At 39.7% G+C, this 18,297-nt stretch overlaps 1 protein-coding gene across 1 annotated transcript; it reads right to left on the bottom strand.

Annotated features, from left to right (window-relative positions):
* Positions 1-54: 54 nt before the first annotated feature.
* On the bottom strand, positions 55-18,254 carry antxr1d (ANTXR cell adhesion molecule 1d). Its single transcript, XM_033979880.2, has 18 exons — positions 17,897-18,254; positions 14,504-14,575; positions 14,357-14,428; positions 14,177-14,258; positions 13,990-14,020; positions 13,846-13,919; positions 13,701-13,769; positions 13,543-13,623; positions 13,420-13,480; positions 10,570-10,668; positions 10,433-10,502; positions 8,314-8,392; positions 7,947-8,042; positions 7,830-7,868; positions 7,048-7,146; positions 6,807-6,971; positions 6,632-6,712; positions 55-980 (listed from the first exon to the last, which is right to left on the bottom strand). Exons 1-18 carry the CDS (start codon positions 18,079-18,081, stop codon positions 690-692), a joined length of 1,746 nt encoding a protein of 581 aa, XP_033835771.1. The 5' UTR covers positions 18,082-18,254; the 3' UTR covers positions 55-689.
* Between the last annotated feature and the right edge of the window lie 43 nt (positions 18,255-18,297).

Here is an 18,297-nt window from a genome sequence, read left to right as displayed (position 1 = left end):
TCAAAAATGGTGAAAAGCATGTTCACTGTAAAGCATTAGAAACCTTTTATTTAAAAAAAAAAAGCTGTTAGTACAGAAACGATACAAAGGACCATTTCAGTCTAAAAATGAAAACAAAAAACACAACATTAATACCACAGAGATACAATCATGGTGCAGTCTTTCACTTTACTGTGTTAGTAAGTTATACATTTGATGCAGTGTTGCCTTACATGCCAGAATTCACAAGTCATGAAAATGAAAATCCACTGATGGTAGAGGACTTGTTTTCAAACTTGGAAATAAATAAAATGTGGAGAAAACTGCCCTGCAGTTGCAATCAGAGGAAAGATGCAGTTGTATAAAACATTAATTTGATACAAAAAGTTGATTACTGGTTGAAAATATGCAATTAAGAGTCAATCTACCTGAAACAGTGAACCATACCCACAGCGGCTTAGCCAACAAGAGTCCAGGAAAGTACAGATGAGTGCCTTAAATTTTCAATAGGAAGTATACAAAAATGGAGCATGCCAAGTTACAAAAAAGCGCATGACATTTACCAGGAAATTTGCATCAAGTGACTAAAGTGAAATCATGATGCTGACCAAGACCACACTAACGTCACCTAAACACTGCCAAAGGATAGATATTTGCTGTCCAGCAACAAAGCAAGGAGCACGCCCAAAAGTTTGAAGCTCCATGTCTGATCAAAGTTGAGGTGGGGGCCGGGATGGTGGTGGTCCTGGGGGTCCTGGAGGAGCCCGTGCTGGAGGTGGGCCTGGGGGGGGTCTGGCCATAGGAGGGGGCACGCGGGATGGGGGAGTGGTGCGAGGACCTCTGGATGGAGGCTTTGTACGGGGCACAGAGTTGGAGACCAAGGGCCGCTCCTCCGTGGACGGAGCAGGTGAAGAGACAGGGTGATGAGAGGGACTGGACGATGTGCGATGATTCAAACTGGAGTCTGGGTCTTTCACACGCTGAAAACTTATGCAACGACCCTGTCAAAAACACCAAGCATGATCAAATTAAGCAGGCATGCATCAGCAGAGACCGGCTGTTTAGAATCATACAAAGACATGTTTCAAAATCAGTCTATTCATTGTTTAAAACAGAAAGTTGAGGCATGCTTGTATTGAATAAAGGCTATTTACAATGATCTTGGTTCAAATGAGTACAGTCATATTTGTATCCAAATGCTCTGTGCAGTGTCAATGAGCGCCTCAGATCCCTCAGCCAAAGCGTGTTGTGTGATACGTTGCCCACTGTGGCTGACAGAGGCAGTATGTGTTTGGCCCTCTTTATACAAACAGAGCAGGCTCTATCTGCTCACACCTGCACTACAATCACAGTGATCGGAGCAAAGACGTCCTCTGACTTTAAGAGGGTGTTTCTGTAGTCCTAACACATTTATGTTCTTTTTCTATCCCTTGATAAAAGAACAGAAAGTGGTTTATGTCTCGTGTGGCTGTCGGAATGTTTTGCATGGGGACTTTTCAATTGGATCACAATAGTTAACACAGGGCCCCTTAGTGTTTAGCATAATTTACAAGTCGGGAAGAATAGGAATCTTCTCTTATTGTTCCCATTGATGGTTATCCTCACCACAAGATCACTGGCACACCACACTGACTCTTGTCTTTGAGAGAATGTGGGATGGAAGCTGGTATAGACCCCTGTGTCGGCGCCCCTTGGTGGTCTGATTATAACACCTTATTAAACAGAGAGGCCCTAAAGTCACCTCAGGGTCATTAAGAAGGGCCTCCGCAGCAGTTAGCTTTGTGACTGAGGGTCTATTGTTAGCGAGGGTATATGAGAATGGTGTAATTGATTAGGGGTAAGCACAGTTGGAGGGGCCGCCTGTTTCGATCTTGTAGTGAAAGAGCCAGTTTGTGAGCAGCAGAACAACACCAGAGACAGCATATGGGCACAATGAGAAGACAAGCTCATGAATACTGGGAGTGTTTGTGAGAGGTGACTGTAAGCATGCCTCCACCAGAACATATGGCCCGAATGAAGCTACGTGAATAACAGGAAGGCGGAGAGAGGAAGGTATGGGGGAGGCTAAGGAAGTTTAAACCAGAGGATTTTTGGATTATGATTCACACTGAGCAGGCGCCAAGATTAATCAAAATAGAATCAAAATGATAATTATGTAAAGCTTATGTATGTTTTTAAAATGTTTTCAAAAGTTTAAAACGCTTTATGACTAAATACAATGATGTCACAGCATTCAATATAACCCTATATTATTTTTAGACATCTGTTCGCCTATGTGTCATTTTAATGTAAATCAGATATGTTTTTTCCACTGACTTCACCTTTTGGCAGTTGTTTACCACGAGCTCTGGATTCTTTAGAGAGAAAAACAGATCCTTAAAAACCCCCAAGCCACACTCCTTTGACCACACTGTCTAGGCTGTTGTCTTTGCCTTAAGACTTTACCCTCCTCAAGCAAAAGTAAAAACATCTGAGGTTACAATATACGCACACCATTTCAATAGAGGTGGTTGAGATGGTTAAATGGCCAACTGGATCTGACAGGTCAGCATGTTATCTTGACATTACAACAATCTACATGAGAAGAACACAGGACGAGGATACAGTTAAACTCCCTGCATACATGACAACGACATGCAGACTAAAGCTGAGGTCACCTTGTTTATGCAGTGATTACCTCAGCAGGAAATGAAGAAGAAGATATAAATAAGAAATTATAACAATATTCTAATTGTTTATGTGTTGAGAGACAAAAATGCACACAAAACGCAACTTGTGGCAATAGGAAAATACATTATAGACTTTAGAGAAAAAATATTTGACAGAATGTGAAATATTCTTCAGCTGTTTAAATGTGACTTATTTTGTCCTTACTCACAGGGCAAATTAACGGTTTTGCTTGAAAAAAAAAATACATATACTTAAAATACAGTGTTATAATAACTAGTTTGAAAGCTACTGTCAATTGCAAGTAAGTAGAAATGAAATGACAGTGAAGACGTTGGTGGTGGTTTGTGCAGACAGACTAATTGCATGTATGAGGAGGAGCAGCTTTAGTCTATGGTATTTTTTAAAAGTGTCCTCCGCTCTGAGCTGGAATCACTGCTGAGAGACAAAAGAAGGGAATCTCTTGTGTCAGAATTTGGCTCGTGGCTTTTACACCGCACATCTGTTTGTGTGGAGCAGACACACATGAGTGACACACAGCAGTACAGTAAGTGAATGTAATGTAAGACATGGGGAAATAGCGACTTCCAGAAACTGGCAGCACAATGATGACACGTCGCAGATTCAGTGACATTAATAAAGAATGAATTGTCAACTGATGTTTAACAACTCCATGTGACTTACAGATGTGCTTTTTGAGTCACAATTATTAGAAGCTCAAAAAATAGTTTGGGAACTGTGCAAAATCTAAATGCAAACTTAAACTTATGATATGGTTTGCAAATATTTATATATATATGTATATGTATGTATGTGTGTATATATATATATAATTATTATTATTTTTTAATTGATAATTATTATAGCATAGTAACAGATTTGTGACTGAGGGTAACAGCCAATATTAGTAGCTGATGTGCATTTCTTGACCCCATCACTTTTTCCATAAATGCCACTAAACTTCTGGTTAACTGGGAATCCCATTCATTTCAATGGAGGATTTGGGAAAAACTTTGCTGCTAAAATATGATATAAAGTCGGTTAATTTGTGTAAAATGGTCTATGTTCATGTGACCAACAAGTCAACACTGCACCGATTCTCTGAGAGGCTTTAAAACCACTTAGTAGTCCCTATAGAACTTAATTTACCGTCAAGATCGCCAGCCCCATGCAAAATAATACAACCCGAATGACGATGGCGACGCCCACGGCAACTTCCGGAATAAGGTGAATAACAATGATCACATTGGCCCGGTCCCCTGCCACATGCCTCGATTTGAATATGGTCCTTGGGAAAGAGTAGTTGCTCACCTCTAATTTAGAAACAAATGTGTTTTTTATTTGTAAAAAAAAAAAAATCCCAACAGTTATTCCAATATAGAGCGTATCCTAAATGAACATGCTAATAGTGGCAACATGCCTGGAAGCAGATTGTTTGCTGTGGAGACACCAAAAGAATAACCCAAAAGTTTATATTTGGTAAATCCATTTTGAATGAAGATCTTTGGGGTGCTGTTTAAACAATTCAACATTTCAGTAATTGTCTGATGTTATTAAAATTTAGAGACTTGTAAGTCTTTTGTGGTGTGTCTGTATTTGGCCCCTTGACCTCTCTTTGAGAGTTTTTTTCTCCTTGTATCTTTTCATGTGTGCAATGGCATTTTATTTTTCTGGATTAATGGTGCGTGAAGCAATTTCTGAGGGTCATTGTTGCAAAGTGCCAAAGTGCTAGGGACAGCGGCCATGCAAAGAAAAACTGACAAAAGCCCTAGAAAATTCTGCACTGAGGAAGATGAATTGTCCAGTTCAAAAACGAAGCCAAGATGAAAATAATGAAAAACAGTAGCTTTTATAGACTCCAGATACAGTAAATGCTCATAGTGTTATGCTGTACAGACGACTTGTGTCTTATAGTGAACAAATGGGTCAAGATACGGCTTAAGTCATGAAAGGAGACATTGACACTGGGGACAGATGCTTCACCATGGCAACCAGAGCATTGACAAAAACATCTGTGTGGTTTTGGGGACATGAGGAACAGGGTCAAGGGTAACTACTATAGCTATCTTGTTGTTCTTGCAAGTTATTTCATACCAAAATTCAAGATGAGATTTGGAATAAAAAATACTGATTTACACAAACAAAATATTGTACAGTGGATCTCAAAAATCTAACTATATCACTTTTTTTTTATATAACACATAAGCCTCTGGAAGAGTTCTGCATTAAAGGGCCGATATTACACTATTTTCTTATCTATGTTGTAATGTTGTTTCCTCATCAAAAACATATCTGGAGTTGTGTTTTGTTTCATTCACACATGTTTAACAGACAAATCCTGCATATCTAGCTGTGTTCTCTGAAACCGAAAACACTCTGTTCCACCTTGTGATGTCATGTGGTAAAACAAGTAGAACGTTGATGTTTTTAAACTCCACACACCTTCACTAGAATCATTTGGATGATTTCAGACCTGGAATTATCGATCTCTACTGAACAAAAGGTTAAAAGTAGCTGTTAACTTTAAAACTACCGCTTTAAGACATCACAAGGTGGAACAGAGCATTTTGAGTTTTGGAGATATATACAAATAATAGTTTCAAACATCTGTGAATGAAACAAAACACAACTCCAGCTATGTTTTTAAGAGGTAACAACATTATAACACTGCTTTTTTTTTTTTTTTTTTTTTTGAATATTGGACCTTTAATAACTAGGACTGCACATGGACAGGATTTCTTGGTGTTTTATCATACTTTTCCTATGTATATTTGGTTTTATTTATTTTTATTTATTTATTTTTTTGTTCTTTTGGTTCTGAATCACTTTGCTCAGCTGAAGTTGTTTTAAATGGTCTATATAAATAAACTTGAATTGGATTGAAACTGAATTGAATTGCACAATTTTGAAAAAAAAGTCTGATTTCTCTAACAAGTATTGCAGTTATGATAAGATTTGCAATATGTTTAGAAAGCAGGATTCTGTTCACAGAGCACAATGTAAACAACGAGAGCATTAACATTTGACTGAAATATGATCTGATAAAATAACACAAGAATCCCAGGCATTTCACTACAGGGATTTCTATAAAAATCTAAGTAATTACTGCCTTTGTGATTTCTTAACTGTTCTAACACATATTGTAATTTCTATTTAATGAGAGATATCATGCAGGCTTATTATTAACACATTCTTCTGACCTGACAGATGTTTAAGTTACTATTTGGAGGGAGCTGAACCTTGCCTCAAAAACTGTACATATTTGTTACATTATTAACAATTGCAGTGTTCTATTCATTTTTGTTTTTGTTTGACGAAGTACAGTTCCCTATGTATGTGCACAAAGGAGGTCTTCAGGCAGTCACAGCTGTCTCTTATTCACTTAATCTGTGTAGTGTGACTGTTTGAGAAATCAATGTGGACATACACAGCTCCCTGACACATTGTAGTGATCTACCATGAGAAATATTTGGTAACTGGTCTTAATCTAGTTAGCTTTCTCTGGTAGCCAGCTGGACAACAACAACAAAAAAGTTATTACTGTGATTACTGTGACTAGAGATTTAGAGTTGAACAGTCTGTAATCCATGTCATTTTACCATGGAACTGATAAAAATAATTTAGGTTGTATTTGGAGTAGAAATAGTTAAAGAAAAAATCCAAGCTGTTTCTTCAGTTCAGAGCTGCCTGAGACATATTTTGCAATATCATTCAGTCTCCTAAAGGTGCGCTCAGACCTACTAGCATTCTGGCTACAACTATTGTCTCCCTTGTTTTGATTTAGGTCTGAGGATGGAGTTATAAACAGGAGATAAATAATGTCTGAGCTCCCCCATTCCTGTTCAAAGATGGATTGTCTTTCCTAACAAAAATGGCCTCTTTAACTCCCCTCTCAAACCATTTATTTTCTGTGGCTAAGATCTGTACCTCAATATCTTCAAAAGTTGAGTTGAAATAAACATTTGATATGTGTTTGCAGCGTCACCTCATCTCCAGGCAGGGGTCTCATCAGTGAAACTTGGTCATATCCTCTTCTGAACAGAGCTAAGAGAGCATCCAACTTCCCCTGGAGACAAGCAGACAGAAATACATATGGTAATCCTTGAGGAAACTTCCAATTTTTTTTATATTAGATCATTATTATTTTTTGAAAGACGCACCTTAATGGGTGTGTACCACCTCCTCTGCTGCGGGGGAGGGCGGGAAGGCTTCCTTGGTTTCGGCTCATATGGTTCAAATTCTTGTTCTGGCATCTTTACAACAGCATTTTTAGGTTTGTCCAGTTTAGCTCCTTCTTCTGTGGACCCCTTCTCACCCCACCGCACCTTGTGAATAACGAGACATAAACTTACAAATCACACACATCATGGGGCCAGATAAACTCTTTTGTTTTGTACATACCTCCATGCGCTTTATCCCTCCTACGCCTCTTCCTCCGTAATAGGACGCATCCACTGTGGGCCACTTCTTCTTAGGCATCCCATCGTCCTCATCTGATTCCTTTTTTTAAGAAAACAGCAAGTTACACATATTGTCTACATAATACATTGTATACAGTTATGTGAAAAGGTTTACACACCCTTTGAATTTTGTGTGCTATATTATCATGTTGTTTCCTCATCACAAACATAGCTAGAGTTGTGTATCATTAACACATGTTTGACACAAAACCTACATATTTAGCCTGAGTTTTTCTCTCAAACGGAAAATACTCTGCTCCATCGTGTGATGTCATGTGGTAGCACAGGAAGTGCCAATCTCTACTGAACTAAATCTAAAAAAATAGCTGTTAACTTGAAAACTACCACTTCATGACATCACAAGGTGGAACAGAGCATTCTGATGTTTGGAGATATAGACAGACTAATAATGCAGGATTAATCAAACATATGTGTGTGAAATAAAGAACTCCAGGTATGTTTTTGATGAGGTAACAGTATTCTAGAGTCTATTTTGTGTAATATAAGAGCGATCCTTTCCCTTAACTATGCTTACTGTTAGCCCATGACTTAGCAAAAGGTATTTTAAATTTTAATAGACTCTCTGGATTTTATTACTCAGACATAGTCTTTGTTGTTATTGGCAACACTTTAATGGGCCACATGCAAAAATAAAAAACTCCAGAAGGGTGTGCTAAATTGTGTATTATAAAAAGGTAATAATAGTGAAGAAGAATATCTGACTGGTTCTGGGGGAGGAGGAGGCGGAGGTTCTTTGATGACCTGAGGGTTTAAAAAACAACATCATGAGCGAAATTATTTCTGTTGATAAAACAGGCGTAACTCAGTATTACAACTCACCACAGTGCAACAGAGGGGCCAGAACCACCACATCAGCAGCAGCGCCAACAGCAAAAACACCACCAGCAGTGAGATCAGCACAATTGTCCCGTCAAACTAAGAATAATACAAACATGTTTAAACACGGAGCACACCAGCATGTAGTGGTACTTCATTTCGATAGGGTTAACATAAAGTGAAAGTACTCACAGCCTCCTCTGATGAGAGACACAACAGAGGAGAGCTACGAGAGGAAGAACAAAGCCGGAAGACAAAAGAAAAACAAACAAGATTGAAAGAAAAGTTTATTTTGATAAGTAGCAACGCCATAACACCGCGCTCAGAAGACTAGTATTTTTATTAGTGTAAATATACAATGTCCACTTACACATTCTGTAGTAGTGATATGCACAGAGCTGGTGATGTAGGAGAGGCCTTCGTTCATGCTCACCTGTAAGTAAATAACCCTGAAAAACACACATAATTTAACAGCTGGTTATGCACTGGACAGTGTCTTCTCCTGGTTTGAACCCAAATTAGACTTGATGTATACCGGTAATTGTTTTTTGATGTTGTGAATGTGCAAGTGCTCTATCCTCACTATTATGACATGTGGAGACTTGTGCCAGTAATGAGCTAGATATATTTAACTGCTGTAACTTTAGTATGAACAAAAAATATGCTGACTAAGAAACAGGGCATTAAGAGGTCAAGCCTTTCTCCACCCGCAAGAGGAATTTTGTCATTTCTGGAGCTAATCCCTTAAGAAAGTGATACAAAAAACACAGATAGTAACTGACAGGAGTATCCAAAAGAGAACAAAGACGAAATAAAGTCAGGTTTAGTGGAGGGTACGGCTATTTTAACACTTAGTATCTGTTTGTTTTGATTAGTTAAGAACACTAAATTAATATAAATGTACCTCTTACAGTCATTCATTATTTCTAGTGTTGTCTGTCTGATTATACATAAAATAGATGGTCCAAGTGTACACGTTTTGACTTGGAAACAATTGCTTGACTATTTTGGATTGGGGGGGGGGACAAGGACAAGCAGGGCTTTCACTTCAGTATTTGGGGCTGAGTTGGGGTGACAAGGGGAGGGGATGAGAGAAAGAAGCAGAGGGGGGATGGTGTGAGGAGGTCTTCCTGTTTTACATCTCATCAGTGCGTCCCACCCCCTGAGACCCCCTGAGACCCCTCAGACCAGCCCTCAGTGTTTCCTCACACTTCCTCAGTGCTGACACTGGCTCAGTTTATAACATGTATTGACACACATAGTGAAGTGCAGGTGTCTTCTTCCCCTCCTTTATCCCCTCTTCACCACAATATGGACAACCCACATTTCAGGCAGCGTCAGATCTCAGCCCATATCAATCAACAGTCTGCTTCCTTCATATGTCTGTGCCCTGTGTGCATGTGAACAGGAAGGAAAAGCAGCGTCCGGGAGGTTCCCAGTCAAAATACATTTGGTTGACGGCAGCATCAATGACTTCATTGTATGAGACAAGGCCTGAGTAAAGCATATATGAAGAAGAACGGTTCTGGTGATGCTGAGAGTCAGGCCAAAAATCAGTATGCAAGGAGATCATTAAAATAAAAAGCGATGACAGTATAACGCATGTTTAGGTGGTTTTATTTCTGGTAGAAAAAATATGTGTTTTTCCTTAAAAACAATAAAGCACACCTGTCTAATAATTCTACCAATAACAAACTGGCTGTGATTTATTGGTTGTTGTTTATATGTTTGATATTTCATTTGTGCATGATTTTCTAATATGTTTTCTTAAATGTTTTTGGTTGTCTGGCATCACATCTCTGTAAAATGCTGAGAAAAACAACACAGAAAAGTAATAATTCATTCTTCAAAATAAAACACTTTTTGTTATGTTCATCTTCAAATTGTTTTAATGAATTCATAATTTTACTTAGTCACTCTCTGTGTACTTGTAAACATTGCTTGTAGACATGATATGATCAAATTAGAGCACAAATCTGAGTGACAGCAACAAGACAGACGATGTCTAGGAGGTGTCCTAAGCTCAGGGCTGCAAAATGTATATTTATGCACTGGGCTCTAGGCAGTCTGGGGTCTGAGCAAGAAAGAAGAAGGTCATCCAAAGCAGCCCAGTGTCTGCTGGAAATTACCTTTTATTTTTCAACAAGAATCACAACAGTCTGTCTATGAGAAGCCACATTCAGTGATGTGCAAAGGTCCTCTCCAGGAGGCTCTCATTAAGTTGTGTTTCTGGGCCCTGCTGCTGTTGTCCCTGTGTGATTGGTGTCTGCCTTCGTTAGCAGTGACAAACTCTGATTGATCACAGAGACTCAATGACTTTGACACTAATTTGTTGAAGGGCAGCCGACTTTGGAGCCCACCAAACTATGCATGATACGACAATTAGACATGAAGGGAAATGAATCAGGGCTAAACACACTTGTACAAGTGCCTAGTGAAAATGCTCAACGTCACATAAAGAATAGAGTTTGGATAGTCAATCTACTTACTTTCCAACTTCCTCTACCACAGGAGCAGGACAAAGAAGGAAAGTGTCTTCTATCTCAGCTGGCCTTTCATCTGTAAAAGACAAATTCTCATAAATATATATACATTTCAAATTTATATATATATAAATCAAACATACCAACTGTATGTGTCTCATTAAGTTTAAAACTGCAGAGGACTTGGTTGATATTTCTGGCATGGAGAAATCCATTTCCTCGCACCACAACCTGGAAATGCTCTGAAACAAAGTGCAGGAAATTATTTACAATTTAAATCAAAATCTTGTCCATACATGACAGTGTTAGGGAAAACTGTCTCTACTGAAACAACATAACTTCTTCTGGTCTATAAGAGGACAGATATTTAAAGTGAAAACACTGCATGCCTCATTGCTGCTTGTTTATATCAATGTGCAATGGCTGCGTGTGTGGAAAGGCCATAATATGCTCCAATGGTGCTAGTGCTAAAGTGCAGCTATTCTGTGCTGCAGCCAGGAGGCCTGTGCATGTGCTTGTGCGCAGTGTTGACCTTTAGCTTCCCTGGGGCACTGTTAAAGCTCCTGAAAGAGACTTGCCAGCATATGTCGCTGTGTCTGTGTGGATGCTCGGCAGCATATGCTAGAGAGCAGAAAACACTATTGCTTAAAAACATGCCCACAGGGCGGACTACAGTAGTCCTGCACTCTCAAAGTTGTTCTGACCTGACTTATAGCACATGCACTGTTTGTCTTTTCAAATGTAATTGAAAATAATATGTAATAATATGTAGAATAAATTGTAGTAGCCCGAGTGTTAGAGGAGAAAGGTTCTAACGCAGGAGAGGCTTCACTAGCAAGGACATTATGATAGTGTTGTCCATTCCAATCTAGTGCAGTCTGGCTATGCCTCCATTGTAGAGTATTATACCACTGACGATGTAGGCCAAGTTAAAAAGGCTACTTCAATTAATTCTACAACAGCATATTTTAATACCTCATATCCCTGTATTCATACCCTGTGTCAGAGGCTTCATCTAGCTTGAAACACCTTTAACATTTCGGCTACAGCGTGAAGATCACTGGATAAAAGCATCAGGGCGGGCATCACTTTTATCTAAAGGTCATAGCAGCCAAAAAACTTGAATCTATAACACTGATTACAGCTCGATGGTGTTGCTCAGTTATAATGATTCATTGTTATTTATATGCCAACATAAGTGAAGAGTTCTCAGTTCCAGGCTGTCCACTCTCCCTGACACACACACACACACACACATGGTGTGATGGGCTAAAAGGTCAGTACTGTCACATGCTGCTGGTACAGCACTGGTGCTCTGCTGACAAGGCCTCTGCCACATGTCCATCTGCATCTACACCTGAATGTTTGACAAGGTCTCTGCTTGTATAAATGTGTGTGACATTAAACATGTAGAGAGCTGCGTGCATGTGTGAGGAATAGGAATATGTCTGAACCTTGGCTCCTCAATCATGTTAGTGCAGTAAGACACTGAAGGACAGGGAGGGGCCAGGGAGGGGCCAGGGAGACAGGGACAGCAAGAAGGACAGGGTCAGACGTTAATGAAAGCAGCAATCTTCGCTGTCATGTCACATCTAAAGCGATGCTACATGAGTGTGTATGTGTGTGTTTGTGTGTGTGCGTGTGTGTATTTAGAGGGTATTTATCACATTGTGGGGACTAAAATCTGAATATTCATATCAGGGGCGCCTGCCTCATGACATAATGTCTTTATTATCAACAACATGATTTAAAGCTAAAATAAAATTGAAAATTAAAATATGGTTAGTATCACTCTCCAGGAAATTAATACAAGCCAGTATAACGTCCCCGAAAAGCATAGAAACCTGCCACGTGTGTGTGTGCTGTCAGCTCCGATAGTGTGGCCTAATGCTCACTGTCCAGTCTGATGGCCTGTTTGCGGCGGCCCGAACCGGTCACTTCACATCAGTGTAAGGGACTTATATGTGCCCTCCCTACACATGTGCACAAAAGATACAATCAAAACAAGCAAATGTGGAGGAGACAGAGACACACTGTCACATTACCTATGTGCAATGTCATTTTGTATGAACACTTCAACACACAGACTGGAGGAGATGCTTCCTAATATCTGCATTAAATTCAAGTGCAGCAAAGCAGACTATACTGGACAGGTCATTCACTATGTAATTATTTTTCAAAAAAGTTAAAAACCCTTATTTGGGGGTTCTGAATAAACAGGCACGTTTAAAATAACACACAAACTGTTGCCCTTTATTAATTAGGCCAGAAACAAGTCTCCCGCGTCTCTTAGTTCACTGACCATTACAGTACTCATCAATCGAATAATAAACTAAGCTGTGGGGGGCAGTGGGCACATGTCGTCTGACTCACTGGCTTTTGGCTATTCACAACAGCATCTAATTATCACCATCACTAATATGTTTCCTTTTTATTTGCGGGCCTCTCAGCACACTGTTTTGGTTTTTCCCTGCATTTCATAATGAATGCTGAGCTCTAGTTGTTGTCTGGGCAGCCCTCTCTTAAGTGAGTCTTAATAAGGTCATGTCAAAGCTCATCCATCCTAGAGTCTACAGATAAAGACCCTGCTGCAGTGTCTGGTCGCTCTTACCACATCTCCCACTCCAATAAATTGATGTCCAAAAGCACAACAGTAGACACAGGAGCAAAGGTTATAGGGTGATACATCGACATGGCTGTTTAGCATATAGGATGTGGCAAACTAGGCCAGAGGAGCAGTCACGCTTAAAGATTCATTGCTAATTTTTCTGACCATGCGCCACCCCCCCTTCACCTCCTTTACTTTGCTGCCCACATGCTGAGCTAGAGCGGCTATGCTAATTTCCGCCGGCCGTGAATGACAATACGGTCTGTGTCATTGTGCACTCATAAGCGTCCATGCAATTACTGCAGTCCAGAGGCTCTGGATGACTGTCATCTGACACAATGGCACACTGGACCAGCCCCTGTCCAGGTTAGAGGGGAACTCTTACCTCCTGCACACACACTGGATGGATCTGCAGCTAGGATTTCAATACAGGACTTCTTTATGATCTGGAAAGAAGATAAAAGTCTTAGAAATTGTTTATTTATTTTTAAGTCAAAACATTTCATACCGAGTCGATGATGCCCCTGAGAGCCTGGAAGCCCCCCCACACAGGAAACACGTGTTCCATGGTATCTGCTATAGTTGCAAGCTGCAAACATATAAACATCTTAGCTTTTCCAAATTCTAAAAAAAACAAAAAACATTGAAAGTGAGTTAGTATCTTACCTGGGTCTGGTTGAAGTCTTTCACTCCGACACAGTAAACTATGGCTCCCATTGATCTGGCCCTCTGAGCCTATAAATACAAAAACATCTTTGTAAATCAAGTCTATTTTTGTCCTTAAAGATGAAAAGCACATTTTCTTTTTTACCTCTCTCTGTGCAGTATCAAACTGCAACTTGTTCAACTCTCCATCTGTCAGAGCAATTATTACACTGGCCGTTCCTGTAAATACAAAACCATTCTAACAAATGTTTCTGAGCATTTGCTGTTTTTTAAATTACAGTTAGAGTACCTTGCTTTTCTCGATGAATTTGTGCATTAGCCTGTAAAATTTACATATACAATCAATACACTTTCATTTCAGTGGCACATACATCTAAATGGGACACACACAAAACATGAATTCCTTCATATAAAATTAAAAAAACTAAACTAAACAAATTAAAAATAGTGACAATAGCAAGTATAAAAAACTTTACCATCTCCAGGCCGAGGTTCATGTATGTGTCTCCACCAGGAACCACTTTCCTCAGAGCCATTAAGCCTCCAGTAATGGCTTCCCTAAAAGCAAAACAAATATGTAGATCGATACACAGGGTAGCTGGTTCAGCACATGTAAAGTGCATCTGGAAATCAATGTGCAGTAGATGTTTTGCTACCTGTTCTCTGTAAGCTTCATGATGACCTTCCCTTGAGTGGAGAAGACTATGAAAGACATCCTAAGCATGGGGCTGCAAACACAAATATTGTTACGACAAGAGAAATGCAGACAAAATAGACCAACAACTCAATGCTCCAGTCTCTACCTGATAAACTTTTCTGCAAGTTGCTCAACGAAAGAATATATCTCTGTCCAGTGATGCTTCACACTGCCCGATCTGCAACGTAACAAAGTCAGTTAGTTGAATATATGTATCGGTCTGCTAGCTATAACTAAATTATTGTCATCAAAATTTCAAGTTAGTGTTTAACGAAGTGCTCTTTGCTTATGACAACATACAAGGCATTTTATAACTGGACATTGCATTTGTTGATATTGATATAGTAAATAAAGGTCCTTCCTATACTACATAAAATGGACTCTTGTGAAGCATAATTCATGTTACAATGCTGTTACCTTGTGAAAAACATACCTGGAGTTGTGTTTTTTTGTTTCAGTCACACATGCTCGAGTAACCCTTTCTAAGCTCAAAATACACCGCTCCACCTTGTAATGTCATGAAGCGTAGTTTTCAACTTTTTACCTTTACTTCAGTGGAAATTGCCATTTCCGGGCCTGAAATGATCCAAATGATAGTGAAGATGTATGAAGTTTTAAAACACTTTATTGTATTACAACATGAAATCACAAGGTAGAATCAAGTGTTTTCAGTTTAAGTGAAGAACACAGCCTACAAATGCAGGATTTGTGTGTTAAACGTGTGTGGATGAAACAAAAAAACAAGACCAGATATGTTTGTGATGAGAAAACACAATCATTAAGTGTGACTGGATATGCCTGTATTGTAGCCACAGTACAGTTATATAAATGCAGCATCATTCCCATACACCAGCCAGTCACCTGTCAAATTGTGGTCTGACAATTAAGCTGCTGAGTTTGACTGTCCAAATGAAGAGCCATCCCAGGGGAAAGCTAATGGTGGCTAATTGGTGGCGGGCCAGGGGGTTAGAGTCAGACAGTGACAGATGTAGCCCTGTGCCTCTAGCGGGGAGAGAGTAGCAGGCAGCTGTGCCATGTTTTACCGTGTCCCTCTGCCTTATGTGGGACCATGAGGGCCAACAGATGTCCCGAGGAGGGCGGCCAGGCTAACAACAGGTTGGGGGTCCGGGCAGTGAAAAGGCTCCAGTACAGACAACAGAGGGGCACAGGAGTGACCCGAAGAGGGGGGCATTGTCAGTGTGAGGGCCTATTGAAGCACACATCAAACGGCCCAGTTAGCCTAACCCAAACTAAAGCAAAGTCGTAAATGGAGAAAGCCACTCACATTCATGACTGCAGTAATGCTCTTTTGACCAGTGCTGAGTGGAAATTTGCTTCCTGCCCAACTGCTGTACTTAAACAGGCAGAATTACAGAGGCAACTCAATAAACTAAAAACCCAATTCAAGCCACTCTGTTTGCAGCATTTATGTTTTTGAAATGCTGTTTATACCATCTCATAAATGTAATATAACTGCATAATCTCTTTTTTTAGTGTGCTAGCAATATGGCATTATCTGTGGCATTACAATAGAAGTTTTTACTTGTCACAAACATTACAAACTCCAGTCACATAAAAAATCTGACAAATCACCATGCAACTGTGGTAACCCAAGAAATAAAATGCACCCAAAAATAAAATCACAAGTTATGGAAATTTCCACTAAATACAAAGTGACAAATGCATTGCAGAATACTCATCTATGAAAATTGTGATGTACGGACAGTGTGATGTGCTACTATTTAAGCGTTTTCAAATTATCGATGCTAAGAGAAAATACTGTGTCTGTTCAGTCTCTTAACATTACACCTCTTTTTGTGGGACACCAAATAGAGGAGAAGAATGCAGCCTGGTATTTAGAGTGGTGTCAGACATGGAAGAGGAATGCACAGACTCTGCTGCTCTAGTTTAATTTGAGGTACTACATTTTTACAGATTCCATATTTCAACATAGACAATCAAATATAACCGGGCATCTGAAGTGATTAGATAAACCAGGTTAAGGTGCACTTGATTAGGTCATAGTGCATGACTTTTAGGAGGTGAATAAAACCAGGTATGTGTGCTGATGGGAGGAGAAAGAGCAGAGGCTTCCTGAAGTTCTGTTACAGTAGAAGGATCATTCAGACAGAAGAGAACAGAAGTCCTGTGCAGCCAGACCCCAGAAAAAAACACTCAAATATGACACTGGAATTACAAAGACTCTTATAGAAATATCACATAACGGTTATTAATTTTAATCGGGTTGTTTAACTGGAATGTTTCACAGTATGGCATTTAACTTATCTAGCTTCATGAAGACAAGCAGATTGCGCATCAAGGTAAGTTACAAGTCAGATCTCTGGAAAGTCGACCCCACTCACATAAATATTTATATCTTTCAAGGTATAAATAAAATAGAATAAATTAATAAAATCAATTAAATGCATGAGATGTAACGTGACATATAATCTCCATGTTATTACTTTTTAAAGTTTCCGCCCCTTTGCGGAACATACAATCATTTTAATCACTTTAAATGTCAAGTTTGGTGTTGAATGGAAAACTCCCACTTGGCATGTTTTGACAGGTTTAGTGTCCAAGTGCAAGTGCTTTTCGTGCAGATTGCTAAGATATGACAAAAAATGTTCGTTATATTGTACAAGTCAGCATGAACATTCCACAATGCACCTACAAGGACAAACAAAGAAAGTTCAGACAACCAAGAGCCTCCAGAGCATATAAAAAAGGATTACATGATTTTAAGGTCAACTGTATCCCTGCAATGGAAATTTTTACTCTACAAGTAACACATCCTTCAATGCAACCTGTGAGCAGCCACAGCACAGGGCTGGGGACCCATCTCCAGATGTTGCTTGGTCTGAACAACCTTAGTTAATATGGGTTTAGCCAAAAATAACACGTACACTGAGTTTAACTGCAATGCATAATACATAACATTACATACATAAAATATTGATACATTATGGTAAATCAGTAGGCCTGGACTGACTCATTGTTCTGCAAAATGCGGTGAGCTCACTGTCTGAGGTGCTCTGAGCTGCTGTGGGCAGCTGTGTCCGCAAGCGTCATCAGCCTGAAACCCTATCCATCTGCACGCCCTGCCCACATCCCGAGTGCCTGTTTGTCTCACCAGACACAGAGTAGCGGACTGGAGGAAAATTCAATATTACTTACAGTTTACAACATGTACGCAACAACAATGAAAAGTCAAAAAGGCTTTTAAGCACGAGTTCAGCAGAATGCATGAGAGCTCAAATGGATCAACCTAAACGAACCATAACAACCCTTCATCCAGAGATTTGAAGGATTCAGTAAAACATGAACAGGTAGTTATAACAATCTTTTAGGTCACATTGCATAACGAGGCACAGTTTGGTTCTAGTTTTCCAAGAGTAGAAGAACTGATGACTGATGCGCTTTGCGTCTCCAAACAACTGGGTGGTTGCATGGCAATGCGCAGAAATGAACAAGGCCATAAATAAAACGGGACACTCACTTGTCCAGAACAAAGTAGAGGTCGAAAGCGCCTTGACAGGACTTCTCCTCCTCCTGTTGAAGCTCTCCATTCACTGCGCTCTCAACAATGAGAAGTCCGAGCGCAGCCACAGCGAGCAACACGCCACTGTGCCTCCTCGCCATCTTTCCCGGTTTCTGCTTACTTCTCCAGCGCCGTGACAGCATTAAAATTCTTACATTCTGCCTTCACTTGGCTTCCAACACAACTTTACTTCAGTGTTGATTAGTTTATAAACGTTTTGAAGAGAGTAAACGTTTGGAGTTCTCTGTTGTTGTTCCGAGTTATGCCGGCTCCTCAAATCTTCTCTGCGCTTTCAGTGGAGTAAAAAAAAAAAAAAAAAAAAAAAAAAAAAGAACTGGGGCAGAGGAGGAGAGGAGCGA

Source organism: Periophthalmus magnuspinnatus, chromosome 15 (genome assembly GCF_009829125.3).
Source record: "Periophthalmus magnuspinnatus isolate fPerMag1 chromosome 15, fPerMag1.2.pri, whole genome shotgun sequence".
Classification (NCBI taxonomy): domain Eukaryota; kingdom Metazoa; phylum Chordata; class Actinopteri; order Gobiiformes; family Gobiidae; genus Periophthalmus; species Periophthalmus magnuspinnatus.
The sequence above is the reverse complement of the archived record's forward strand: the minus strand, read 5'-3'. Positions and strand labels throughout refer to the sequence as shown.

What these genes read in the sequence shown, in the direction of transcription:
- antxr1d (XM_033979880.2), bottom strand. Translation starts at nt 18,081, where the DNA reads ATGCTGTCACGGCGCTGGAGAAGTAAGCAGAAACCGGGAAAGATGGCG. An exon ending in TCAGGGGCATCATCGACTCG is followed by an intron (nt 13,481 to 13,542) that starts GTATGAAATGTT and finishes TCTTCTTTCCAG; the next exon opens with ATCATAAAGAAGTCCTGTAT. An exon ending in GACCCCTGCCTGGAGATGAG is followed by an intron (nt 981 to 6,631) that starts GTGACGCTGCAA and finishes TGTTTTTGACAG; the next exon opens with GGTCGTTGCATAAGTTTTCA.